The following is a 22,379-nucleotide window of genomic DNA, read 5'->3' on the forward strand; positions in this document are numbered from 1 at the left end:
TTTGGTAGCTTGTCTGTATTATAGGTTGACTCATAAAATAACCTTCCTAATTTCACCTTGTGCAGTTCGATATCTTGGGCTGCACTCCCCACGCCCCAGAGTTTATTCCTCTGATTTTTGAAAATCCATCGTCATGACTGCAAAAAAAAAAACAAAACCCTTGATACAAAAAATGTCCCTTCCCGGCTTCAAACCTTCCCACTGCCGGAGGCCCAGCCCTTCCTCCTCAGCCCAGCGAGAACTCCTGCCCCGTTCTGGGCCAATGTTTGGAGCTGAAATCTACGTGGACCTGGAGGAAGGCAGCCGGGCCGAGCGCCTCGGCCAGAGGGGCCCACACGCCATCTGCCACTCTCTCCGGACAGCCCCTGCGGCCTTGGGGCGCCCACGCCCGTCTCAGCACACCCACTTGATGTCCTCGTCGTTGCCGCCGAGGATGGAGTTCACCGTGGGGCAGCCGTCGTCGGGGGGGATGGTGGTGAAGGTGGTGAACTTCACCTTCTTCCTCTTGGAGGTGGGCGAGTGCAGCGGCTCGGGTTTCTGTTCCCTGCCCTGCCGCCCCCCGGGCGCGGCCGACCGGTGCACCTGGCTCTGCACGTGCTTCTGGGCGCCGCCGTTGAGGAGCAGGTGGCTGCTCTCCTCGTAGGCGCCGGGGCCGCGGTCGATGACCGTCGTGTGCTCGTGCTGGGGCGGCGGCGCGTCCCCCACGTTCTCCAGCAGCTCCGCCTCGTTGCCCAGCCACACCCAGTCGTGCGAGTGGGTCACGGCGGCCTGGCCTTCCAGGGGCGCTTGCTTGTGCCTGTACTTGAGCGCGAAGGTGGCGCAGTTGATCAGGAAGACCAGGATGGCCAGGCAGAAGACGCCCAGCAGGGCGTACATGCCGATCTCCAGGTCGCTTAGGCCGCCGCGGGGCGTCTGCACCGGGTCATTCTCCGCCGGCGCCGCGCCCGCCCTGGGCAGGTCCACGTGGGCCGGGAAGTTGGAGAAGTCGATGGGGATGTTCTGCAGCTGCCCCTCCCCGGCCAGCCTGCCCCCGTCCGCCCGGCTGTTTTTCGCCACTCTGTTGTCCAGCAGCGACTTGGCCGTGGTGGTGGCCCTCGCCAGCGCGCCCTCCTCGTGCCCCAGGGCAGAGCTGCCGTAGAGGGGCCCGTCCTGGCCCGCGCGCTCCGGCTCCTGCCCCTTCTGCCGCCGCTCGCTGGCGTGGTTCTTGATATCGTCTTCCTCGTAGTCCCCGCCGGGGCCGGGGTCAGCGTCGTTCTGTCCAAACTTGACCCTGACGTTGCCGACGCCCACGGCCAGGACGCTCTTGCGCTTGGATTTCTGGCAGGGCTCCGCGATGGTCATGTCCACCCGGACCAGAGCCCCCTGGCCCTCCCCTTCCGCCACCACGATGGGCCACCTGGGGGAGCGGGCCTGGGGGACCGACACGACGGCCTCGTCCTGGGAGGTGGCCGCCAGGGAGAAGTCCTTGGTGTCGTAGATGTCCAGGGGCGTCACTGACCCGTCGCTGAACTGCAGCCACGTGCTGACCACGGCTTCCTGCCAGGAGAGAGGCGGTTAGAAGCCCACCCTGGGGGAGTGCCTCTTCTCTAGGAACCCCGCCTAGGAGAACACCCTGAGAAACAGGGAGCAGGACCCCGAATCCAGACCCAGCAGCTGATGGATGCAGGGAGGAAACCTGCAGGCGTTAGGTCCAGGTCAGAGAAATCACCTTAATTTAAACGGGAACAAATGGAGAAAGGCGCTGACAGCAACCGCATCATCCTCTCCAGGAACAAACTGACAAACAACAACACAGAAACCCCCCAGGTAACGCCAGCCGCCAGCACGTGGGACATCACTGGCGTCAGGGTGACAGCCAACAGAGCACCTTTGAGGGGACAACAGGGTCAGCCATAATGGGCAAAACACGCTTGTTTTCTTATTTCTCAGGCAGTCAAAGGTGCACTGCATCATGGGGAGGTGCAGAGAGATGAGGGAGCTTCCTCTTTAACGCCCTCAGCCCTGACATGTGTCCCAGCACCCCCTCCCCACTCCCACCCCACAGCAGCCCTGACATCGCAGACAGCACCTGCATCAACTCCAAAGACTAGGCCACTAATCAGTGGCTGTGACCATGTGGCAAGGGCCTGTTGGGAAGGCAGCCATTGTCATCGGTGATGCACAGACCCACTAGCTGGTTCAGCGATATCTTGGTTAATCAAACCAGCGGCCCTCGGAGGTGGCTGAGCTGGAAGCATCTCCCGCCGGCTTCGCCACTGGGGTTGCTTTTTATTTTTTTTATTTTTTTTTTGAGACAGCGTCTCACTCTGTGGCCTGGGCTAGAGTGCCGTGGCGTCAGCCTCGCTCACAGCAACCTCAAACCCCTGGGCTCAAGTGATCCTCCTGCCTCAGCCTCCCGAGTAGCTGGGACTACAGGCATGTGCCACCATGCCCGGCTAATTTTTTCTCTATATATTTTTAGCTGTCCATATAATTTCTTTCTATTTTTAGTAGAGACGGGGGGGGTGGGGGGTCTCACTCTTGCTCAGGCTGGTCTCGAACTACTGAGCTCAAACGATCCACCCGCCTCGGCCTCCCAGAGTGCTAAGATTACAGGCATGAGCCACCGTGCCCGGCCTGCAGTTGCTTTTATCTACTAAATAAAGTCCTTGCACCTGAACCCTTGCTCAGGCTTAGCTTCTGGGGAACCAAACGAAGCCAGATGACGTTGGCTAAGCAATGTGGTTCCCACCCTGTCCCCCCACCCATAGCGACGGGTGGGTCCTGCACCCCTGCAAGCCCTTGCTGATGCCTCAGCCTCACGTGTAAATCCCGCTGGACTCATCTTTTCATCCTCCTATCCTGGCTTTCTACAGAACACACGAGGCGTGGGGCAACGCGTAGCCATGACCCTCACATTTGTGGGTGCAAAAATCATTCAGATTTTGTATTTCAAAGTTGAAATATCACAAACAAGGTGCCAGCCTCCCACACTGCACAGGCTGAGGTCAAACCCACCAGTAGTGTGCAAGCTCACTGTGGCTGACTTTTCCTCTTGAATTAACTTTTCTTCACGAACTCGAGATGGAGAAAGATGTTAACATAAAACAAGCCCCCGAATGGCAGGCAGTCGGAGCTAAGCCCCGGGCACCCTCGGCATGTCAGAATCCATCTCTGTCCGCCCTGCTGTCTGATTGAGACCAGGTCCTTCCGTTAGCTCATTACGGGGAGGTCGGAACCTGGTGTTTTATCAGGAGAGGCCAATCCGTCCCCCCAAAGATGAGAAATTCTGAACGACTTAAAATAACACGTGCCCAGGAATGATGGAGAGCTCTGTCCCGTCAAGAGTCATGTCTGCAAATCACATGAACCACGTCCACAAATCCCCCGAGTCGTGCTGGGGTCCGCCAATTACTGTCAGCTGATGAAGACAGATGGGCCACGTCGGGGAGGGGACCGGTGGCCTCGCCCCATGCCAGGGAGGTTGCAATGCCAATCGTTCGCCCTAATTGACTACACATTCTCAGCAAATAGCTCCATGCTCTCTCCCTGGCAAGTTCCTCCACTCGTCTTACTCTGCCCTTTATAGACTAGAAACCACCACGCCGGTTTCCTGCCCTCTCGAGAGAAGGGAAGCCGGTGCTGCGGGCTGGGCGTGGGCCTGCAAGCATCCCAGGACACTCTGGAACAAACTCAGGTCGCAGCTGTCTCCTTGTGGTAGGCAGAACTTCCAGAATGGCCCGCCAACGGTGCTCCGCCCTAAACCCCAGACCATGCGTGCGCTGAGGGTGCCGTTGCTCAGGACTGTGTTATATGGCGCAGGTGGCCCTAAGGTGAAGAGTGAGGGCATCTTCCTGGACTGTCTGGGTGGGTCCAGTGATATCACCGGGACCCTTCAAAGTAGCGGGATTCCTCTAGCTGGTGGCAGGAGGGGAAGGCAGGGAGGCTGGAGGCGTGAGCACCCCTGCACCGCTACGGGGTTGAGGCCTGTGGGGTGGGGCGGAGAGAGAGGAGAGGGGACTGCGGTGGCCTTAGGGAGCTAAGAGAAGCTCCCAGCCAGTCACCAGCAAAGAACTGGGGGCCTGAGTCACGCAACTGCAAAGATCTGGCTTCTGCCAACACATAATAACTGGGGACGCAGACTCTTCCCCAGAGCGTCCCGGCAAGAACCCGGCCAGCCCACACTTTGATTTCGGCCGTGCGCTGCCCTGAGCGGAGAACCCAGCTGAGCACCCACAGCACCGTGAGCTGACAGGTGGGTGCTGTCTCAAGCTGCTGAGTTTGTGGCAGGTGTTACGCAGCAGTAGGGAACGGCTACACCTCTGTGCACTGAGTCACCACTCTGGTTCATCACAGACCCTCTGGGGTCTATGGGACCCAAAAGCTCGTGGGTGAGATGAGCACTTTTGTCTGCAATGACTCGGCCTCCATCGTGGACCGTGGTTCTGCCGACCTGCCCCTGTTCCTGCCTCCTCCCTCCCCTTCTGCCGCCTCCCGCATAGACGCTGGCCCTGCTTCCTCCCGACCTCTGCCGTCTGGACCCCTACCTGCTTGGGGGTCCGCAGCAGCTCCTCAGCTGTGGCCACAGCTGTGATGGCCTTGCTGTTCTCCGCGTTGGGGTGGAGGGTGACGGACAGCCCAGCCACGAGCTGGATGGCCAAGTCTGTCACTGACACTTTGTCATCTAACACGGTTACTGTCTTCTCTGCCAGGATGGAGTCAGACAGCGGGGACAACACCTGTGGGATTGGTAGGACACAAGGAAAATCCATCACACCTGTTTCTAGATGTTAGACCTTTTCCCAGCAATATTTCGTTTAGATGAGGTACCCTCGTATAATGCCCAACCCGTGGGGTGGAGGAAAAGGCCGTGCGTGCCCCGTCCATCACCTGTCCCGAAATCCTACCATTCCGTACGTTTCCTGAAGTGAGAGAGAGGGAGTAGGACTGCGAAGAGTTTGTTGGATAAATAAATGGTAGGATGGGATGGTGGCGGAGGGGAAAGAGGCACGAGAGGAGGAATCCGTGCTCCTTCACCTGCTGCCGGGAGAGCCGTGCGGAGAGGAGAGGAGGCCACGCTAAGGGAGCGGGGAGGGTGCGTGGGGAGAGAGGCTGATGAGCGGAGTCGGAGGTGGGACAGCAGTGCCGGGGACTCGGTGGGAATGGAGGCTGTGACAGTGGGGAGTGGGGGCGTAGGGGGTGTTCAGGGCATGCAGCCACCTTCTCAGTTCTTTTTTTCCCTTTTTTTGAGACAGAGTCTTGCTCTGTTGCCCTGGCTAGAGTGCTATGGCGTCAGCCTAGCTCACAGCAACCTCCAACTCCTGAGCTCAAACAATCCTCCTGCCTCAGCCTCCCGAGTGGCTGGGACTACAGGTGTGCACCACAATGCCCGGCTAATTTTTCTGTACTTAGTAGAGACGGGGTCTTGCTCTTGCTCAGGCTGGTCTCCAACTCCTGAGCTCAAGCAATCCTCCCACCTCGGCCTCCCAGAGTGCTGGGATCACAGGTGTGAGCCACCGCACCCGGCCACCTTCCCAGTTCTGTCTGGAAGGAGACTAGAACTCAAAGAGCTGGTCTGGGCTCACCTTTCTGTGTCCCCAAGAGACCATTTGGAGCCATCGTGGGGACAAGGAATTGGCTGCAGTGACACGTCCTCCTTGAGTCTCCCTCAGTACCACAGGCCATGCTCTGTGCGGGGGACACAGGAACTTCCTACCTGGATGGTCGTCATCCCGACCTCTCGCCCGGCCAGGACCCGGCTGTCCTGCAGCGTGGCCACATGAGGCTCTTCCAGCTTCATGAAGTCTGCAACCAGGTGGGTGATGTCGAACTGCCAGTCGGGACTGAGCAGGTAGCTAGGCTGGCCCCAGGGGCCGGCCCCCTCGGACACAAACTGGGTGAGGACCCGCACGGTGGCGTGCTGGTACTGGAGGGTGCAGCCCCGGCCACGCCTGTCCTCCTCGTCCTCGTCCTCGCTCTCTCGAGTGGGCCTTGCGGGAAGGAGAGGGGCTCTCAGACGTGGGGAGAGGAGTCTACAGTGTTCTCGAGACAGGCGGTGCCCGCCTCAACCTCAGGGGGATGACATCAAGACAGGAGCCCTGACCACAAGTGGTGCACCAATCCTATCACTGGGCATCTCCTCCTCGAACACAGTTATTGACAAATAAGAGACTTAGGGGCTAATATTTACTGAGCCTGCACCATCTCGTAAGTAGCCATTAGCCACGTGTGGCTATTTAAATTTTAATTGAAATAAGTAAAAACTGAATACATTTTAAAAATTCAACTTCTCCAGGCTGGCTACAGTCTGAGTGCTCCAGAGCTACATGTGCTATTGGTGTCACCATATTGGACAGTGTGGTTCTAGAACATTCCACCACTATAGAAAGTGCTACCAGACAGAGCTGTATGACACTCTTGAGATGGGCCAGGTCCCACTCTAAGCTCCCTTATGTATGAACTCTTTTAATCTCATAACACTATGAGGCAAACCCATAATTATATTCTCATGTCCAGATGAGGACACTGAGGCACAGAGAGTGGGTCACTTGCCCACACTCACAAAGCTACTAAGTGGCAGAGCTTGGATTGGTTGTACAGTGCACAACCTGGTTAACCATATGTGGTGATTCTGTTGACCGTGCAGCCCAGCAAGTCTCAGTTCTGCTCCCTCAGAGACGTGGAACAAACCCATTATCTTGGCCACTTATGACTACTACATGATCTGAAGGCCTGGCCGGACTGTCTTCCTCCAATCAAGCCAAATTCCTTCCAGCTCTCCTTGTAGAAGTGGATTTGCCATCTCCCTGAGGCACACTCTCGTTTGTCCCTTAACAGGAAGGCCCTGGTACCTGGGGGACTGTCAGGAAAATAGCCCTGATGTTTTGGGATAAAGAATTCCAGGCAGGAAGCCAGGAACTCAGCCACGCCCTCACTTAGCTAAACACACACTCATCTGGGGGCCACGGAGCTGAGAAAGCAAGACCCCAAACTCCTACCCATGACAGACAGGCCAGAGTCACAGAGAATAAATTAGATGCTTTTTGCAAACAGTAATCCCATGGTCCAGTATAAACGCAATTAAATCATACCCAATAACTTGATCTGCACAGAACATTTCAAGCTTATAGATATTCATAAAGTACAGGAGAGAACTTTGATGTTCTACTTAGCGTAAATAAACCGAACCTCAAATTCCCCGGTGACTGAGAAGCTAAAACATTGCGTTATCTCCGTTGCGGCATTTTGGGAGAGCCACTTGCAGGAGACAGCCTACTGTGAGCCAGGTGTAGGGCGCGGACAACCTGGGGTTGACACGGACCTGCTGCTTAGCAGCTTTCGGGCCGGGCTGGATCCTCCTGGAGCCTTGGCCTCCTCAGAGGTGGTTGCTAGGATTTAGGAAGATGGAATAGTCGAGATAATACCAGCACCCACTATGCACCGGGTCCTTTAGTGTTAGGGTCAATAAATAATGCTAATGTTGTCATGGCTCTAGGACATCTCTCCCACCCAGGCTCACCTCTTACTGGCCATGATGGGGACTCTCCAGCCCTTAATCTGGCTGAGCTCCGTGTCAGAGACCTCGATCTGCAGGGGCAGCCGCGGCACCCACACGGTGATGTGCAGGGGGGCGCTCAGGTACTGGTATGTGAAGTTCACCACTGCGTCCATCTTGCCTTTTATCTCTTTGCCGTTGACAAAGACGTAGTCGCAGCGGTCAGACACCTGCAGAGACACAGGAAGAGAGGATGGAGGAGAAGTTCATGGGGCCCTGGAGACCACCATGCTCTGGTTAGTCTTATTCTCTGGCAAAGCACATATGCTTAATTCAGGTTCCTCCCAATGCAGAGCCTGAGACAAGGATTCAGTGCTGTTGGTTTAATTGGGAGGTGAGCCCAGGCATCAAGGGTGAAGGCGCAGACTGAGGGAGACAGAGGAAGAGGAAAAGCCAATAGGAAGGTGCATTTTTAAGGCTACTACAGGAACCATCAGGCTTAGCTTCTCCAAGGAACTGTCTACCTGAGGAATAAGAGGCAGGAATATTATCTATCAGCTCCCATTTTCTGCTGCCCCTGCCTGGAAATAGAAAATGGCTTGAGGTGAAACTGCAATCAAAAAGTGAACTTGAACTTGCACAGAACTGCAGCTATGGCTGAAATCTGGGTGGGCCGAAGGGATGCGATGTGAGCTCCAGAGGTGTCTGTGCCCCAGGCTGCTGTGTGCTCAGAAAGGGAGCTGCACCCGGTCCCACCCCTGCCAGCCTCCCAGGATGCTGGGCCTGCGGCATCTTCCTCTCCAGCAGGGCTCACATGAGCCTGAGCTCTGTCCTCTCCACTCACCAACGGTCCTGATACTTCTGCAGAGTGCACAGGCCTGGGCAGTGCAGGTCCCTTTGTCTGGGAGCACCCTCCCTGTGTGCCTGGCCTGGCCCAGCTCACGGGTCCCTGGGACATGCCTCCCCCCTGCCCCCAGGGTGGTTTACACATTTGTATTACAGCAGTTCATCGCGTGAATGGCAGATTCTATGCATGACCACCAGCCTGCGTTCCCCACCCTGTAGTCCTCCCTTCCTGTTCTCCTTTCTAGCAGATTGTCATCTCACAAAAGGGACGAGATGGAGCGGAAAGAAAAACAAACACACAAAGAAAATAAACATAGACATCTAAAAATATCTGGCTTGTGCGTTCCAAAGCCATTCACTCAAAGATGAATCTATCTATAGCCCCAGGGACATTCCCAGTGTGGCAGGAAACAGCAGAAAGATGCCTGTGTTCTCAGCCAGGCAGGGCCAACGTGGATGAAGATGAGGCCATAGTGAAGGCAATCCCCGTGGAATGACTGGTGAAGGATGTCCCCCTAGGAACTGTGAACTTCTGGAAGAGACTAGAAGACCAGAAACCCCCTCCCCCAGTTCCTCGGCAATAGTTAGGTCCCCTGGAAATTAGACTGGGATTCTGTTTCTGCCACCTTAATGAACTGAAAACTGAAACCAAGGAGAGTTACAGAGAAGCAATATGACCCATCCTGCAGAGCCAGGTTGTCTTCTTCATCTTTGATCTCGTGGTTCCTTACACCAGCTGCTCATTACACAGAAGCTCAGCAAAGCAGGTATTGGATGGATGGATGGGTGGACAGATGGATGGATGTATGGATGAGTGGTGGATGGATAGACAGATGGATAGATGGATGGATGGGAAGATGGATGGATGTATGTATGGATGGATAGATGAGTAAATGGATGGATAGGTGGATGGATGAATGGGTGGATAGATGCATGGATGAATGGGTGGATAGATGGATGAGCAGATGGAAGGATGGGTGGATAGATGGGTAAATGGATGGATGGGTGGATAGATGGGTAAATGGATGAATGGGTGGATAGATGGATGGATGGGTGGATAGACAGATGAACAGATGGATGGGTGGATGAATAGGTAGATAGATGGACGGATGGGCAGAAGGAAGGATGGATGGATAAACAAGGCCTTCCACTCATCGGAATGCCTCCTTTAAGATAATCATCAAAGATCCTGGGGTTGGTGGGAGATGCGGCCAGAGAAGGAGAGAAGGCAGAGCCCAAAACAGCGGAAACACAAGAAGTTAGTTCAAAAGCTTCTCAGGCAATGTTTCCTAATCTTCCTGGGGTTACTGACTCCTTTGAGAATACCCATAAAGCTAATTCTTGCTGGAGAAACACACTACGTATAGTTTAGTGGGACATTTCAGAGTTAACAAAGTCACTTGGGGCTTCCTCACGCAGCACACACCGCCCTGAGCTACAACGGCTGACCTGCATGTCTGTCCCCTAACCGGATTGCGCACTTGGGAGGCAGCGGAGTCCCCTTCCAGGGCTCCATGGACCCAACAAATAACACTGTGTGCTGTGCAATGAGCTCTTGTGATCTGATTGCCCTCTCTTTCCCCAGCTTCCAGGAACTACAGGCAGCTGGTTGGGGCCTCATTTTCATCTTCCGTTTGGGGGGCAGCTGGTGAGGGCCGGGCTAAGACAATTTCCTCCATCTGCCGGGGACCGTGGCAGGGAGAAGCCGGGAGGGCATCACAAAGCTTGGTCTTCCCATTTGTGGTCAAGAGTGGTTCAAAAATGTTTACATGCTGATTAGGGATGGAAACCAATTTCAGTGGCTGTGCAGACTTGTCATTAGCATGTAAACACTGTCCTGGGTCCGGGCAGGCATTAGCATAATAGCCGAGCACGAGTTATATCAGTAATCACTTCTTTAATCAATGTTGTAATTTACAGACCATTGACTTTTCTCACTTATTACCTTTCTGAGCTCTGGTGGGAGGAAACCTGGCCGCTCCTGAATATATAAATAACTAAGAGCAACGCCAAGGGTATGAGGTTGCCGTGCGTGATGGAGCCATCGTCACTGCTGTTCCTGAAGGGGTCATAAACGTCTGGGGACATGTCCGGATGCATCCATCATCTCCTAAGTGGCTAGCAGTGAAAACCACAACGTCACAAAATGATCCAGCTTATCTACAAAAAGGAACGGAAAACCCCACGGGAATCTTTTCAGTCCCTTGGCTTCATTTCTTGGCATCTCTTCCATCTTTCCTCGTGGGTGGGGTGGCCACTGAGAAAGCTGTCCCCTGGCCTCTGCTTGCTCTGACAGTTAAACGACGAGGGCTGAACCCACGGTGGCCGTGAACCAGCGATTGCTGTCTGCCCGCAGGGACCTGGAGGGGCTGGGGTGGGGGCTGCATGGGGGTCTGAGTTGAGCTGAATCTGGTCAGTTGTCCTATTGTGCTGTCACTCAGCTTTGGCAACTTTGGTGACATCACTGCCTCCTGGGGGAGTCTCCTGGGCCACTCTCCAAGGGACAAGCAGAGGCTGCTGGTGGACCACTGATGCCTAAAGGGACCTTCGCCTGAACCCTCCTCTGGCCAAGCAGGTTCTCAGACTCAAGCGAGCAACAGAGCGGACTGGCTGGCTCAGCCTCAGACCAGCAGGTCTGCTGGGGGGACCCACAGCGGCATTTGTGACCGGTTCCCATGTGACGCTGCCGCTGCTACTCTGGAGACCACACTTTGAGAGCCGCTCCTTGCGTCTTACACGTCCCTCTCATTGTTGTAATTATTGAATTATGATGCTTTAAATGCCATCTCTGAGCTAACGACTCCCCCAATCCCATCTGCGGATATCCAACTGCTCATTCGACATCTCCGCTTGGATCTCTAATTAGCATCCAAAACTCAACATGCTCACAAATCAAATGGCTAGAATAGGGCTTTTGTTTTTGTTTTTGATTTTTTGGCCACTCAGGGGACTCAGACTGTACCTGAATTAAGTTCAGATAGAGAAAAATCAACTCTGCGCTTCTCGCACACCTGCTCTATGAACATGCACGAAACGCTCTGTTTGCAAAGGGCTTTCTCACCCTTTTCATGCTCAGTCCTTCCCGGAGCTACAGGCGGCCATTAGGATCCATTCTGCAGGTGAGGAAACTGAGCCTCGCTGAGGCTGCTGCTCGTCCGAGGTGGAGAGGCTGCGTGGGGACTGTCTGCGACAGTTTGCTCTGTCGGCTGACCTGTTTCAAACAGTGTTTATCCCGGGATTATGGCCTTGGCTGAAGCCATCCTTCCTGCCATGTGGCGCTTTGGGTCATTCCATTCCTGTGGCAGGTGGGCAACGGTGACACGGCCGTGGCCAGGGGCCAGAGACAGTCCGGATCTTCTCCTCGAGCTGCCCCGGGCTGTTCACTTGGCTCTTCCCACATGGGCCACTCGGACAGGCTGTCTCTTCCCGTGTCCAGGCAGGGAGCAGATGGCGCACTCGCCCGGAGCTCCAGGGGGGTTGCACGAAGGGGTGGGTGGGGTTAAGGGGAACCCGTGTGAGAGGGCAAAGGGCACCAGACCTGGAGGGGCTCCTGGGAGGAAAAGCAGCCTCCAAAATTCATGTCTGCCCAGAGCCTCACGCCGTGACCTTATCGGGAGACAGGATCTTTGCGGATGTAATTAGTTAAGGATCAAGATGAGATCACGCTGGCTTGGGACATGCCCTCCTCTGTCCATATAAGAAGAGAAGAGACATACACAGAGAAGGTGACGTGAAGATGGAGACAGAGATTTGGGCAATGCATCTCTGAGCCAAGGAACACCGAGGACTGGGGACCACCGGGAGCTGGGAGAGTCAGGGAAGGAGCCTCCCCCGGAGCCGTCAGAGGGAGAGAGGCCCTGTCCACACTTTGATTTTGAACTCTGGTCCCCAGAGCTGCAAGAGAATACGTTTCTGTTGTTTCACGGCCCCAGTTTGTGGTTCGCTACGGCGGCCACAGACAGTAATACGAAGGGCTCCAAGGAGTCGCTGCACCTGAGCGGCAAGGTGAGGGCATGTCCACAGACCCAGCCTGGCACCATCGTGGTAGGAGAGGACTGCAGAGCCGCGAGCTCGCTGGAACACGCAGCCACGGCCAACGCATGGCCTGGCAGGGGGCAGCCAAGGGGACTGACCCTCCCCGCCCCCCAGTCCCTGAGCTCACTCATGTCCCGCCCTTCAGCACTGCTGGAGCCAGCGAGAAATGGGAGGTGACCAGGCTTGTTCAGGCAACACACAAGGTTTAGCCTCCCAGGGCCAGGGTGGGAGAAAGACAGAGATCTGGAATACCCAGCACACCAGCCTCTTCTCAGCATCTGTCTATCCTCCCAGTCTAGGCTATTTTATATATATATATTTTTAAATCATATCTCCTTCTCAACTCTGGAAAAATCCTTGAATGATGTATAAGCCCGTGTCCAGGTGGAAACCTGGGGCTGGCGGATGGGACTCTGTGGAGGGCCAGGCAGATGGAACGCGTTAGCCCCAGAAGCGTGTTTATTTCCTCGCAAAGCCACCGCGTCAGGTGTCTCCCGTGACAGCGTGCATCCTTCCACGGAGACTGGGGACCCGTCGGCGTCTGCTCCGTCCCGGGCAGGACTCCTCCACCTCAGGGCTACTGACATGTGGAGTCAGATAATTCCTTGTCGTGAGGACAGTCCTGGATGTTGTAGGATGTCCAGCAGCATCCTTCACTCCTACCCACTAGATTCCAGTAGCTCCTGCTCCAGGCGGGACAATCAAAAATGTCCCCAGGCCGGGCGCGGTGGCTCACGCCTGTAATCCTAGCACTCTGGGAGGCCGAGATGGGCGGATCGTTTGAGCTCAGGAGTTCGAGACCAGCCTGAGCAAGAGCGAGACCCCATCTCTACTAAAAATAGAAAGAAATTATATGGACAGCTAAAAATATATATATATAGAAAAAATTAGCCGGGCATGGTGGTGCATGCCTGTAGTCCCAGCTACTCGGGAGGCTGAGACAGGAGGATCCCTTGAGCTCAGGAGTTTGAGGTTGCTGTGAGCTAGGCTGACGCCACGGCACTCACTCTAGCCTGGGCAACAGAGTGAGACTCTGTCTCAAAAAAAAAAAAAAAAAAAAAAAAAAAATGTCCCCAGACATTGCCGAATGTCCCCTCGGGGCACAACCACCCAACAGAGAGCCGGTGGCCTGGGTCTACCTGGGTGCTCGAGCCAGCACGAGCATTGTCCTGCCTGCTTTCCAGGTACTGCTGCATTGGAACCCACATGATCTCATGAGGGGGCGCGAGTGTCCCCCACTTTGCAGATGAAGGAATCAACCCCAAAGAGAACCACATCAGTGGCCGAGTGTGAGCTCTTAAACGCGCTATTTAAACTGCGCTTTGCACCCCAGATGGAGGGGAGGCGGGTGCTAGAACCCCTCGTGGAAGGAGCTTCCTCACCTCACAGTGGGGTCCTGGGTCCCGAAAAGGTGCGTGGCTGGGCAACGTCACCAGCCTCACCTGGAGCCCAGGACTCCCGGATTCCAGGAATTTCTTTGCTTTCTTTAATTTCCTTTCATCTGAGAACCAAACGGCTGTTGAGGACAAAGACCTTCCAGCATTTCTTCCAAAGCCCCTCGAGCACGACAAGCACAAATGGGAAACTCTGCCCACCTTCCTACCTGGGGAGGGATGTCCCCCCAAAGAGCTAAGAGATCCTGCAGGCGCTTTGAACTCGTCAGGCTGTTACCAAAGAACTTCTCTCTCTTAAGGGCTCGGAGTTTAGTGCTGACGGGAGCTCGAGCTCGGGGGACGATGGGGCTGTCGGCTGAGCAAGGCTGCTCTCCACACACCGGAGCTAATGCAGGCACCTTCGGTCACCGGGGAAAAGCCGGCCTGCTTCTTGCCCGTATGCATTATTTTTAGCTCTGCGCTGGGATCCATTAGCTGGAATCGTGCCCCGGAGGTCAGGCAGGCTGCGCTGGAGATTCAGCAGATGAACTTTCTCTAATGATGCTTTAAGTCTCAGCATCTCCGCCCCGTTGTGGGCGGCGCCCGGTGGCCTATGGCAGCGGGAGCTTCTGCAGACAGCGCAGGCGGGATGGGGTGCTCAGGCCAGAGTATTCCATGCCGGCCTCATTAGGACGGGGGTGTGCACAGAACACGGGGGTGTGCACAGAACACAGTGCGAATCGAGGGTGCAGTCCAGGGAAGGCACTAATACTCGTTACTTCCCCCGTTAATTGGCTCGAATGTCCCCTCCTTGGAGACCCCCCCATGCAGAGTAACCCCCGCCCAAGCCACCCCCTGGCGCAGCACCCTGTACGAGCCCAGCACCACCCTCCTCACCCGGCAACACTCTCACACGTGTGTTAGACCTGCCTCCCTCCGCCGCTAGGGTGCTGGGTACCGTGACGGCAGGGACCACACCGGTTTTAAATTTTTGCAGCATCACAATACCGGATGGTACCTAGAGAACAGCCAGTACCTCTCTGTTGAATGAATTATCACGTGTTTTGTGGAAAACACGGATGGATATTGTTCAACAACAGGTGAGTGGGTAAAGAAAAGGTGGTACGTATACACAACGCAAGACCATTCAGCCTTAACAAATAAGGAAATCCTGTTATTTGGGACAACATAGATGAACCTAGAGGACATTACATTAAATTAAATAAGCCAGGCACAGAAAGGCAAATACTGCATGATTTCACTTCTACGTGGAATCTAACAAAGTTGAACTTAGGAAGGCAGAGAGTGGAAAGGTGGTCGCCGGTGGCTGGGTGGGGGAAGGTTGTGGAGATGCTGGTCATAGGGTACAAAGTTTCCGTTACACCAGAGGACGACGTTCCCTAGATCTATGGCACGATATGGTGACGTCAGTTAATACCAATACATTACATTCTTGAAAGTTGCTAAGAGAGTAGATTTTAAGAATTCTCACTGCAAAAAATGACACGTATGTGAGGTGATACATGTGTTCATTAGCTCCATTTAGCCATTCCACAATGTATGTGCATCTCAAAACAATATGTTGTACACGATAAACATATGCAATTTATATATTTTTAAATAAATAAGGAAAGAAAGAAAGAACAAACAAAACCCAACCATGGCAATGGAGAAGTCGAGCGACTCAGCTGCACGTCGGCCTCTGCAAAGCTGGACCTCAGATTCCCACGTAAAAGCTCCCAGGGAACGGGCCGCTCCTTCCCACTGGGTGTGGACTCACTCACTTTGATGACATCCTCGTCTGTGGACTTGCACTCCACCGCCTCCGAGATGTCCGTCACGGCGCTGTCCTCCTCCACGGAGACCACCTTGATGGGCAGCACCACCGTCTTTCCCGTGAGGATGGCGGTGTTCAGAATTTCAGTGTCCTGCAAAGGAACCGGACACACCTGGGTCAATGGAGATGATCAGTGCTGCTGGGTGCCCGACAGTGGAACCTCTCGAGGCAAACACCAGGATGTCCTCGTTTAGACAAGACACGCGGCAGCAGTGACCTTAGGAACCCGGGCAAAGGGGACATTCTTTGTGGAACAGTTTCCTAGGAATGTTCAATAGTTCACTTTTGGCTTATGTATGATATCTTCCTAGTTTCCAACAACAATTGAAAAATATCTATTTGTTTCCCTCTATTATAGAGACCAGGCAGGAGGAACACATTAGTTGGGTGTTGGCTGCAAGGAACAGAAACTAACTCTGGGCACGCTGAGTAAGATGGTACCATGGTGGGTTGAAGGGTGTTCTACCTCGGGCCCCCTGCAGAAGATACCCAGGTCCCAACCTCCAGGACCCGTGACTATGTTTCCCTACATGGTAAAGGGGATTTCACAACTGTGATGAAATTAAGGATCTTGACTGGGGGGAGATTATCCTGTATTATCCAGACGGGACCAACGTAACCCTATAAGAGGGCACCATGAGGGTCAGAGGCAGAGAAGGGGGTGTGGAGACGGAGGCACAGGTCAGAGTGACATGGCCATGAGCCAAGAGATGGGGACAGCCCCTCACAGCTGGAAATGGGAAGGAACAGGTGTTTCTCCCAGAGCTCCACAGGAGTGTGACCCTGCCAACACCCTAACGTATCCTCAGAAGACTCATTTCTGGCTTCCGCCCTCCAGAACCACAGGATGGTGAATTCGTTTTAATTCGTCAGAGCGTTGTCAGGAAACTGACACAGATACCCATTGCCTAGACCCCAGGCTGCTGCCGGAATCAGAGGAAAAGCTGAATGAGGCTCTGCAAAGGCCAGGTCACCTTCGAGGACGGGGACAGCAGGAGATAACGGACATCATCCCAGAGTAAGGCAGCATGCGTGTCTACGACCATTTCTGCTCTTGAGCCACTCGCTCCTCTAAGATGCAAGTTCCCTGGGGGGAGGGTGTGATGGGTCTCACTTGGGTCCTTATCCAGAGGGGAGCAGGGTGCTGTGACCAACAGGACTACCAAGACTGACTGCAACAGGACAAAGGCAGTTTTTACAGATCAGGATCATGCTGTTGGAAGAAGACAGGATGCGTAGATTCCTGGCAGGGAAAACACAACTACAACAACTACAGCCTCAGCAGTGTCCACTACAAGACCAACAAGTCAGGTCATTTTTATCCCCAAATGCCCATAATCCCTGAGCTTGGGCAATGGACGCCAGACCACTGGGGCTTCCTTTTTAACTGCAGACTTAAGAAGAGCAAACCTTCTCCACCTGCTGCTCCCTGGGAGCTTGTCCCAACACAGCCATGGGACCTCGTCATAGCCCGTTCACCCTGACCTCATGCAGAACTATTCGCATCATGCCTCTTCTATGGGTCTTGATTTGCAAAGTGATAAAGAAAATACCTCCTTTCTGAGTTTGTGGGCTACCCCCTGCTTGCCCTTTGGCAATCCTACTCTTTACAGCCAGAGGGGCGTGAAAAAGGTCGTTTGGCTTTGGGGCATCTAGGGACACCTTTCACCTTTGGGCCGATTTCCCCCAAAGCCTCTCTCCAGAAACGCTGCTCCGGTTTGAAGCGAGAAAGAGGTTTCCTCTGTTCTTTCTCCAGGGAAGCAATTGACACCAAAATGACCTTTTGCATTAAACAAGAGCACAGTGGAAAGAGTTATGAGTCATAAGCAGAGTCTCAGCTTCTCTCCGATGCTCACACGTCGGCCGGCAGTTAAACGACCCTTGGCTGCATCTCCGGCTTCCCGGGGCTGGGCTGCAACCCGGGCAGCGTGCACGGCGGCTATTACGGATGCTAAGAATACCACAGAAATCCCCAAGTCCATCTGCAGGTTCATTACAGGTAATGTGCTCATGGTTCCGTCTTCACACTTTCACTCTCGTAATGGGCTTTGGCTAATGGCTTCATTAAGGCAGCACACCCCTCCTGGATTAATTGTGATTCACTCTCTAACAGTTGTTGCAGTTTTACACATACACACATACACACATACCCTCACACTCCCTACCCCTAAATTGCATTTCACCGAAATTAAGACTGGTTGGACTTTAGGTGTTTTTCACTGATGAATATTAATTTCAGGAGCAGAAAATTGACAGTCGTACAAATAACAAATGATAGAAGGAAACTTTGGCCTCCGAGACAAACTGGCTATGCCACACGAAAGAAGTTCTCTGCATTTAAAAATCACTCTCTTGACAAATAACTCTGGCATCTGTTGCTTGCTGGGTGCTGGAACTCCGGAATCCCGAGTTCCAGTCGGTGCTTTGCATGAACTTTCGGTACCATCCTGATTCCATCGCTTGGAATCTTGGTTTCCTCATTTTACAAATTAGGGGTTGGGCTACCTCATCGCTAACTGTCTTCCAGACTGTCCAATCCTAGACATCTGTCTTAGTCCACTCGGGCTGCTACAACAAAACGTCACGGACAGGGGGGCTTCCAAACAGCAGGGATTCATTTCTCACGGTTCTGGAGGCTGAGAAGGCCAAGTCCAAGACTCAGGGTGTGGTGAAGGCAGAGCGTTAAAAATGTATGTGTGCATGTGTATGTGCCCATGTATGTGCACATGTACACATGTATGTGCACATGCCATTGTGTGCATGTACACATGTATGGGTGTGTGCCTGTGCCTGTGTACACATGTATGTGCCACTATGTATGTACACATGTATGTGTGTGTGCCTGTGCCTGTGTGTATGTACACATGTATGGGTGTGTGCCTGTGCCTGTGTACACATGTATGTGCCACTGTGTATGTACACATGTATGTGTGTGCCTGTGTGTATGTACACATGTATGTGCGTGTGGCTGTGCCTGTGTACACATGTATGTGCATGTGCCTATGTGTATGTACACGTGTGTGTGTGTGCCTGTGTGTGTGTTGACGTAGAGGGCACAGAATTCTACGTGGCTGGTTGCACCTGCCAAGTACCTGTTTGGCCGAGGCCCGTTCACAGTGCTGTGCCTAGTGCACTATTTCAGTGCATAAAATCGTATGGTTTTCTGAAACCTGCCCAAACCCAGCTGGAACTAGAGGAACATGCCTTGTGGCCTGGCGGGGAGCAGATGCGCCTCCCTTCACCCTGCAGCTCAGCGCCGCTGTGGGGACGGCTTACGCTGCTGGCTGCCTTCCCTCGGCCCCACCCGGGCCATGGCCAGGTCAGCGTCACGGAGGGCAGCCCTGTTCCTGAAGGCGCAGGGGCGTACGGTTCCCGTCGGCTCCAGCAGGTAGCAGGGAAAGCTTATCAACACCGTCTCAGGGCCTCGCAGAACACCACAAAGGCACAACCCCCACCCGGAACCTTTCTGTCTTATCAAATGTTTCTGCTCTCCTTTCACCCCGTTCTCTCTCCCGCCACCCCTCTCATCACAAATCAGAGAACTGCTCTGTTTGGCTGAAAAGAATCAATAACACAGGGTACGTTCTCCATCGTATCACATTTGACAAAAGCCCGAGGCTTCTGAGCAATCGTGCTTTGTTGCTTGATTTGCCCTCATAAATGTAAATTGGCTTGACCATCTTCCGGGTAAGTTGTATTTTTAATTTTTAAATAAATAAACAACACAGAATTGCTTCTGGAGTGTTCAAAGGACTCAGGAGCGTGAACAGACTAAAACTACATTAGGGGAGCCCCACTGGCTGGAGAGATGGGGCGTTTAGCCCGTGGAAGAGTGTGAAATGCCCCACTGGGACTGTCCCCTGAGGGTCCCCGTGCAGAGCAGGAAACAGTGAGGAAATGCATCCTATCCACGCAATGAAATACCATGCGGCCATCAAAAAGAATGACTCCGTGCTGCAGTGTGGACGGATCGTGGAAACAGCATACTGAGTGAAGAGAAGCCAGACACCAAGACCACACAGGGTGCAGCTCCACTCACAGGGAATGCCCAGGACAGGCAAGTCCACAGAGATGGAGGGTGGATTAGTGCTGGCCCCCGGGTGGTGGGGGGGCAGGGAGGGGCTGATTAGGGGGTCCAGGGTTTCCATTGTGGTGATGAAGGTGCTCTGGGCTTAGCAGCAGTGGCTGCACAACCTCGCACATGCTAAGAACCGCTGAATTGTGTACTTTACAGTGATGCATTTTATGGCATGTGAATTATATCTCAATTTAAAAAAAAAGAAAGAAAAGTGTGTGGGATGGGGCCAGAGCCGTGGAAAGGCCACAGAAAGGCCGCAGCCAGGCTGAGACCAGGATTTGACTCTGGGCTGGGCTGGCCTCAGACAAGCCAGGTGCAGTGACTTACCCTGGAAACGCGGCTAAGTGCAAACACACCTGTGGCTCAGAGACCAGACACCAGCCTCTCGAACCAATTAGCAGGGTTCAAGTCCCGTGAGGGTCTGAGGAAAGGGTGAGCTGAATCTAAAATGTCCCAGACAGAAGAAAAACCACCTCTCTCAATTCATGAGTCTGGGAGTCAAGAAGAGGTAGTAGCTAATAAAACGATGAAAAAACGAGTGACACTTGGGGAGCTCTCGGTGCCTGCTAGGTGAGGCTAAATACTCTCATCACAACTGCAAACGTGCTGCGATGAAGCAGGAAGTCTTGCCATTCTCAAGTGACAGATGGGGAAACCGAGGCACGAGCTGGGTGGCTGGCTTGTCCAGGGCACACAGCCTTCGGGAGGTCTCGCCAGGCTTCAACATGCACGTGTTCCGGGCCACGACCTCTCGATAGGTTGAGCGCGGGGACCTGAGACAGAGCTGCCCTCTTCTTGCTATGATTTAAATTCTCCAAGCATCCGTTTCTCCGACTGGGAACCCAGGGAATAATTAGGGCTGCTGCGAAGATGAAATCAGATAATGTTTATGGATCGCCAGTCAGGGCTGGGGAGAAAGTCCAAGTTGACTCAAAGGGCAGCTCTTCCGAGTCAGCGGCAAGTGTCTCGGGTCGGGCGGTGGGTGGAGGGAGGGAAGCCAGATTTTCCCACTCGAATTTCTCTTTCCCTCTGAAAATTGGGGCCGTGTCGGGGCAGGAACAGGAAACCAAATCAAAACAAGTCAGACTTGTAGCCCACATCTAAACACGTATAAAATGTATTAAAAATGAGCACTTTTTGTATTTGTTTCAGGTGTTTTTTTTTTTTTTTTTCTTTTATGAAAGAGAGAAAATCTGACTGCTAACTTTGAACTCTCCTCTGTCGTTTCTCCAGCTCTGCTCCTCGATTTCCCTCCCTGGAGGCAACCGCCGTCGGGAATTCGGGTGTATCCTTCCAGTTTGTGAATTTACACTTTTACCAAATATCTCTGTCTATGTAAAGAAAACATGGCATTGTCTCCTGCTTTCGTATTTTATACAAACATGTTTTATGTGGTTTCTGTATCAGATTGGACTTTCACCAGCTTACTTTTTTCTCGCTCAACATTGTGTTTTCATGATCCACCGTCTGTACCGCTGGACGATTTATCCCTACTTAGATCCGTATCTACGTACTGACCGAGGTCATCCGTCTTAAAGACTGGCTGCAATTCCATCACGTTCCTTTGCCGTATTTTACTTTTCCATTTCCCTATCGATGGAAATTTAGAGTGTTTTACGTTCTTCGCTTTCACAAATAACTAAATCTCTCCGTGTATGTGTTAACCTCTGATCCTGGAAGGGAAATGGCTAGACGGAGAGTCTACACGTTTTGTCCTTTGACCCTGCCACCCGGGGCTGCCCAGGGCTTGTCCTCGTCCTGTCCACTGCGGAGCCTGGGAGTGGCAGACAGGTGCAAGGGCCTCACCCCGGACCAGACAAGCTACGGCACGGAGCGACAAGCATAGCTTCCGTTTCTCGCTGACTCATTTCCTGACATCAGTGACTCTCAACCCCAGCCATCCCCTTCCTTCCACCTGCAGCCAGAGAAGCAGTCCAGCCCCGTGAGCCCCTCTCCCAGCCGGCTTTGCGGGAGGAGCAGCAGGTGAGCACCCCACCTCCTCCTCCACCTGAGCAGGCGCCCACAGAGCCCGCCTGTTTGGCTCCGGCCCCTCTGGGAGCTCGTGGGGCTGACTGCAGACCGAGACTTTCACGTTTTCTCTGAAGAAGGTAACGCAGAGTGAATTCAGTTAATGGGCAAGTCTACTGTTTACTAATTCATAGTAAGTGCTGAGAAGAGAGATGGCAACCGCGTGCTGTTTCTTGGAGTGAAAAAGAAAAAGGCTCAGCTTTTACGGGGAGAGGAGCACGTCACGTTGGATTTCACAGACCGATTAATACAGCGCAGAGGCCAGATCCTGCCGGTGTGTGATTTTCTGTGAACCTGTGAGCCGAGAAGGATATTTACACTTGTCAAGGCTTGTAAAAAAAAGGAAAAAAGGAAGAAAAGGAAAAGAATGTGCAACAGAGACTGCGTCCCGCAAAACTGAAAATATTGACTCGCCAGCCCGTTAGAGAGCAACTTTGCTGATCCCTGAATGAGAGTATTTTTCCAGCATGAAGGGGCCTCTTGCACCCAAGGGCCTCTCCTGATCCCTGGGTGTCAGGTCATTCTCTCTGGGGGAGCCGGGGGCCTTGTCCTTGCAGATGCCAACTCCCGTCCTACAGCAGTTACCGTCTCTGATGCACCGTGCGGCCCGGCCACCAATGGCTGCGCTGATTAGCTTGAAAGGAGGGTTCTGGATTCAGGGCAGAGAAACCCAGAGAAGTGTCATCTGATTAACAAGCTGACTTTGTT

General features: G+C 53.6%; 1 protein-coding gene across 1 annotated transcript in view; it reads right to left on the reverse strand.

Annotated features, from left to right (window-relative positions):
• Positions 1 to 393: 393 nt before the first annotated feature.
• TMEM132C (transmembrane protein 132C) overlaps positions 394 to 22,379 on the reverse strand; it is a 124,143-nt gene continuing 102,157 nt past the window's right edge. Inside the window, exons 5-9 of the mRNA XM_069497496.1 lie at positions 15,513 to 15,656; positions 7,499 to 7,704; positions 5,696 to 5,969; positions 4,527 to 4,718; positions 394 to 1,536 (exon numbers count right to left, since the gene is read on the reverse strand). Of these exons, the coding sequence (XP_069353597.1) occupies positions 394 to 1,536; positions 4,527 to 4,718; positions 5,696 to 5,969; positions 7,499 to 7,704; positions 15,513 to 15,656 (1,959 nt within the window). The remainder of the gene's footprint in view (positions 1,537 to 4,526; positions 4,719 to 5,695; positions 5,970 to 7,498; positions 7,705 to 15,512; positions 15,657 to 22,379) is intronic.

The sequence above is a fragment of the Eulemur rufifrons genome, chromosome 21, assembly GCF_041146395.1.
Source record: "Eulemur rufifrons isolate Redbay chromosome 21, OSU_ERuf_1, whole genome shotgun sequence".
NCBI lineage: Eukaryota > Metazoa > Chordata > Mammalia > Primates > Lemuridae > Eulemur > Eulemur rufifrons.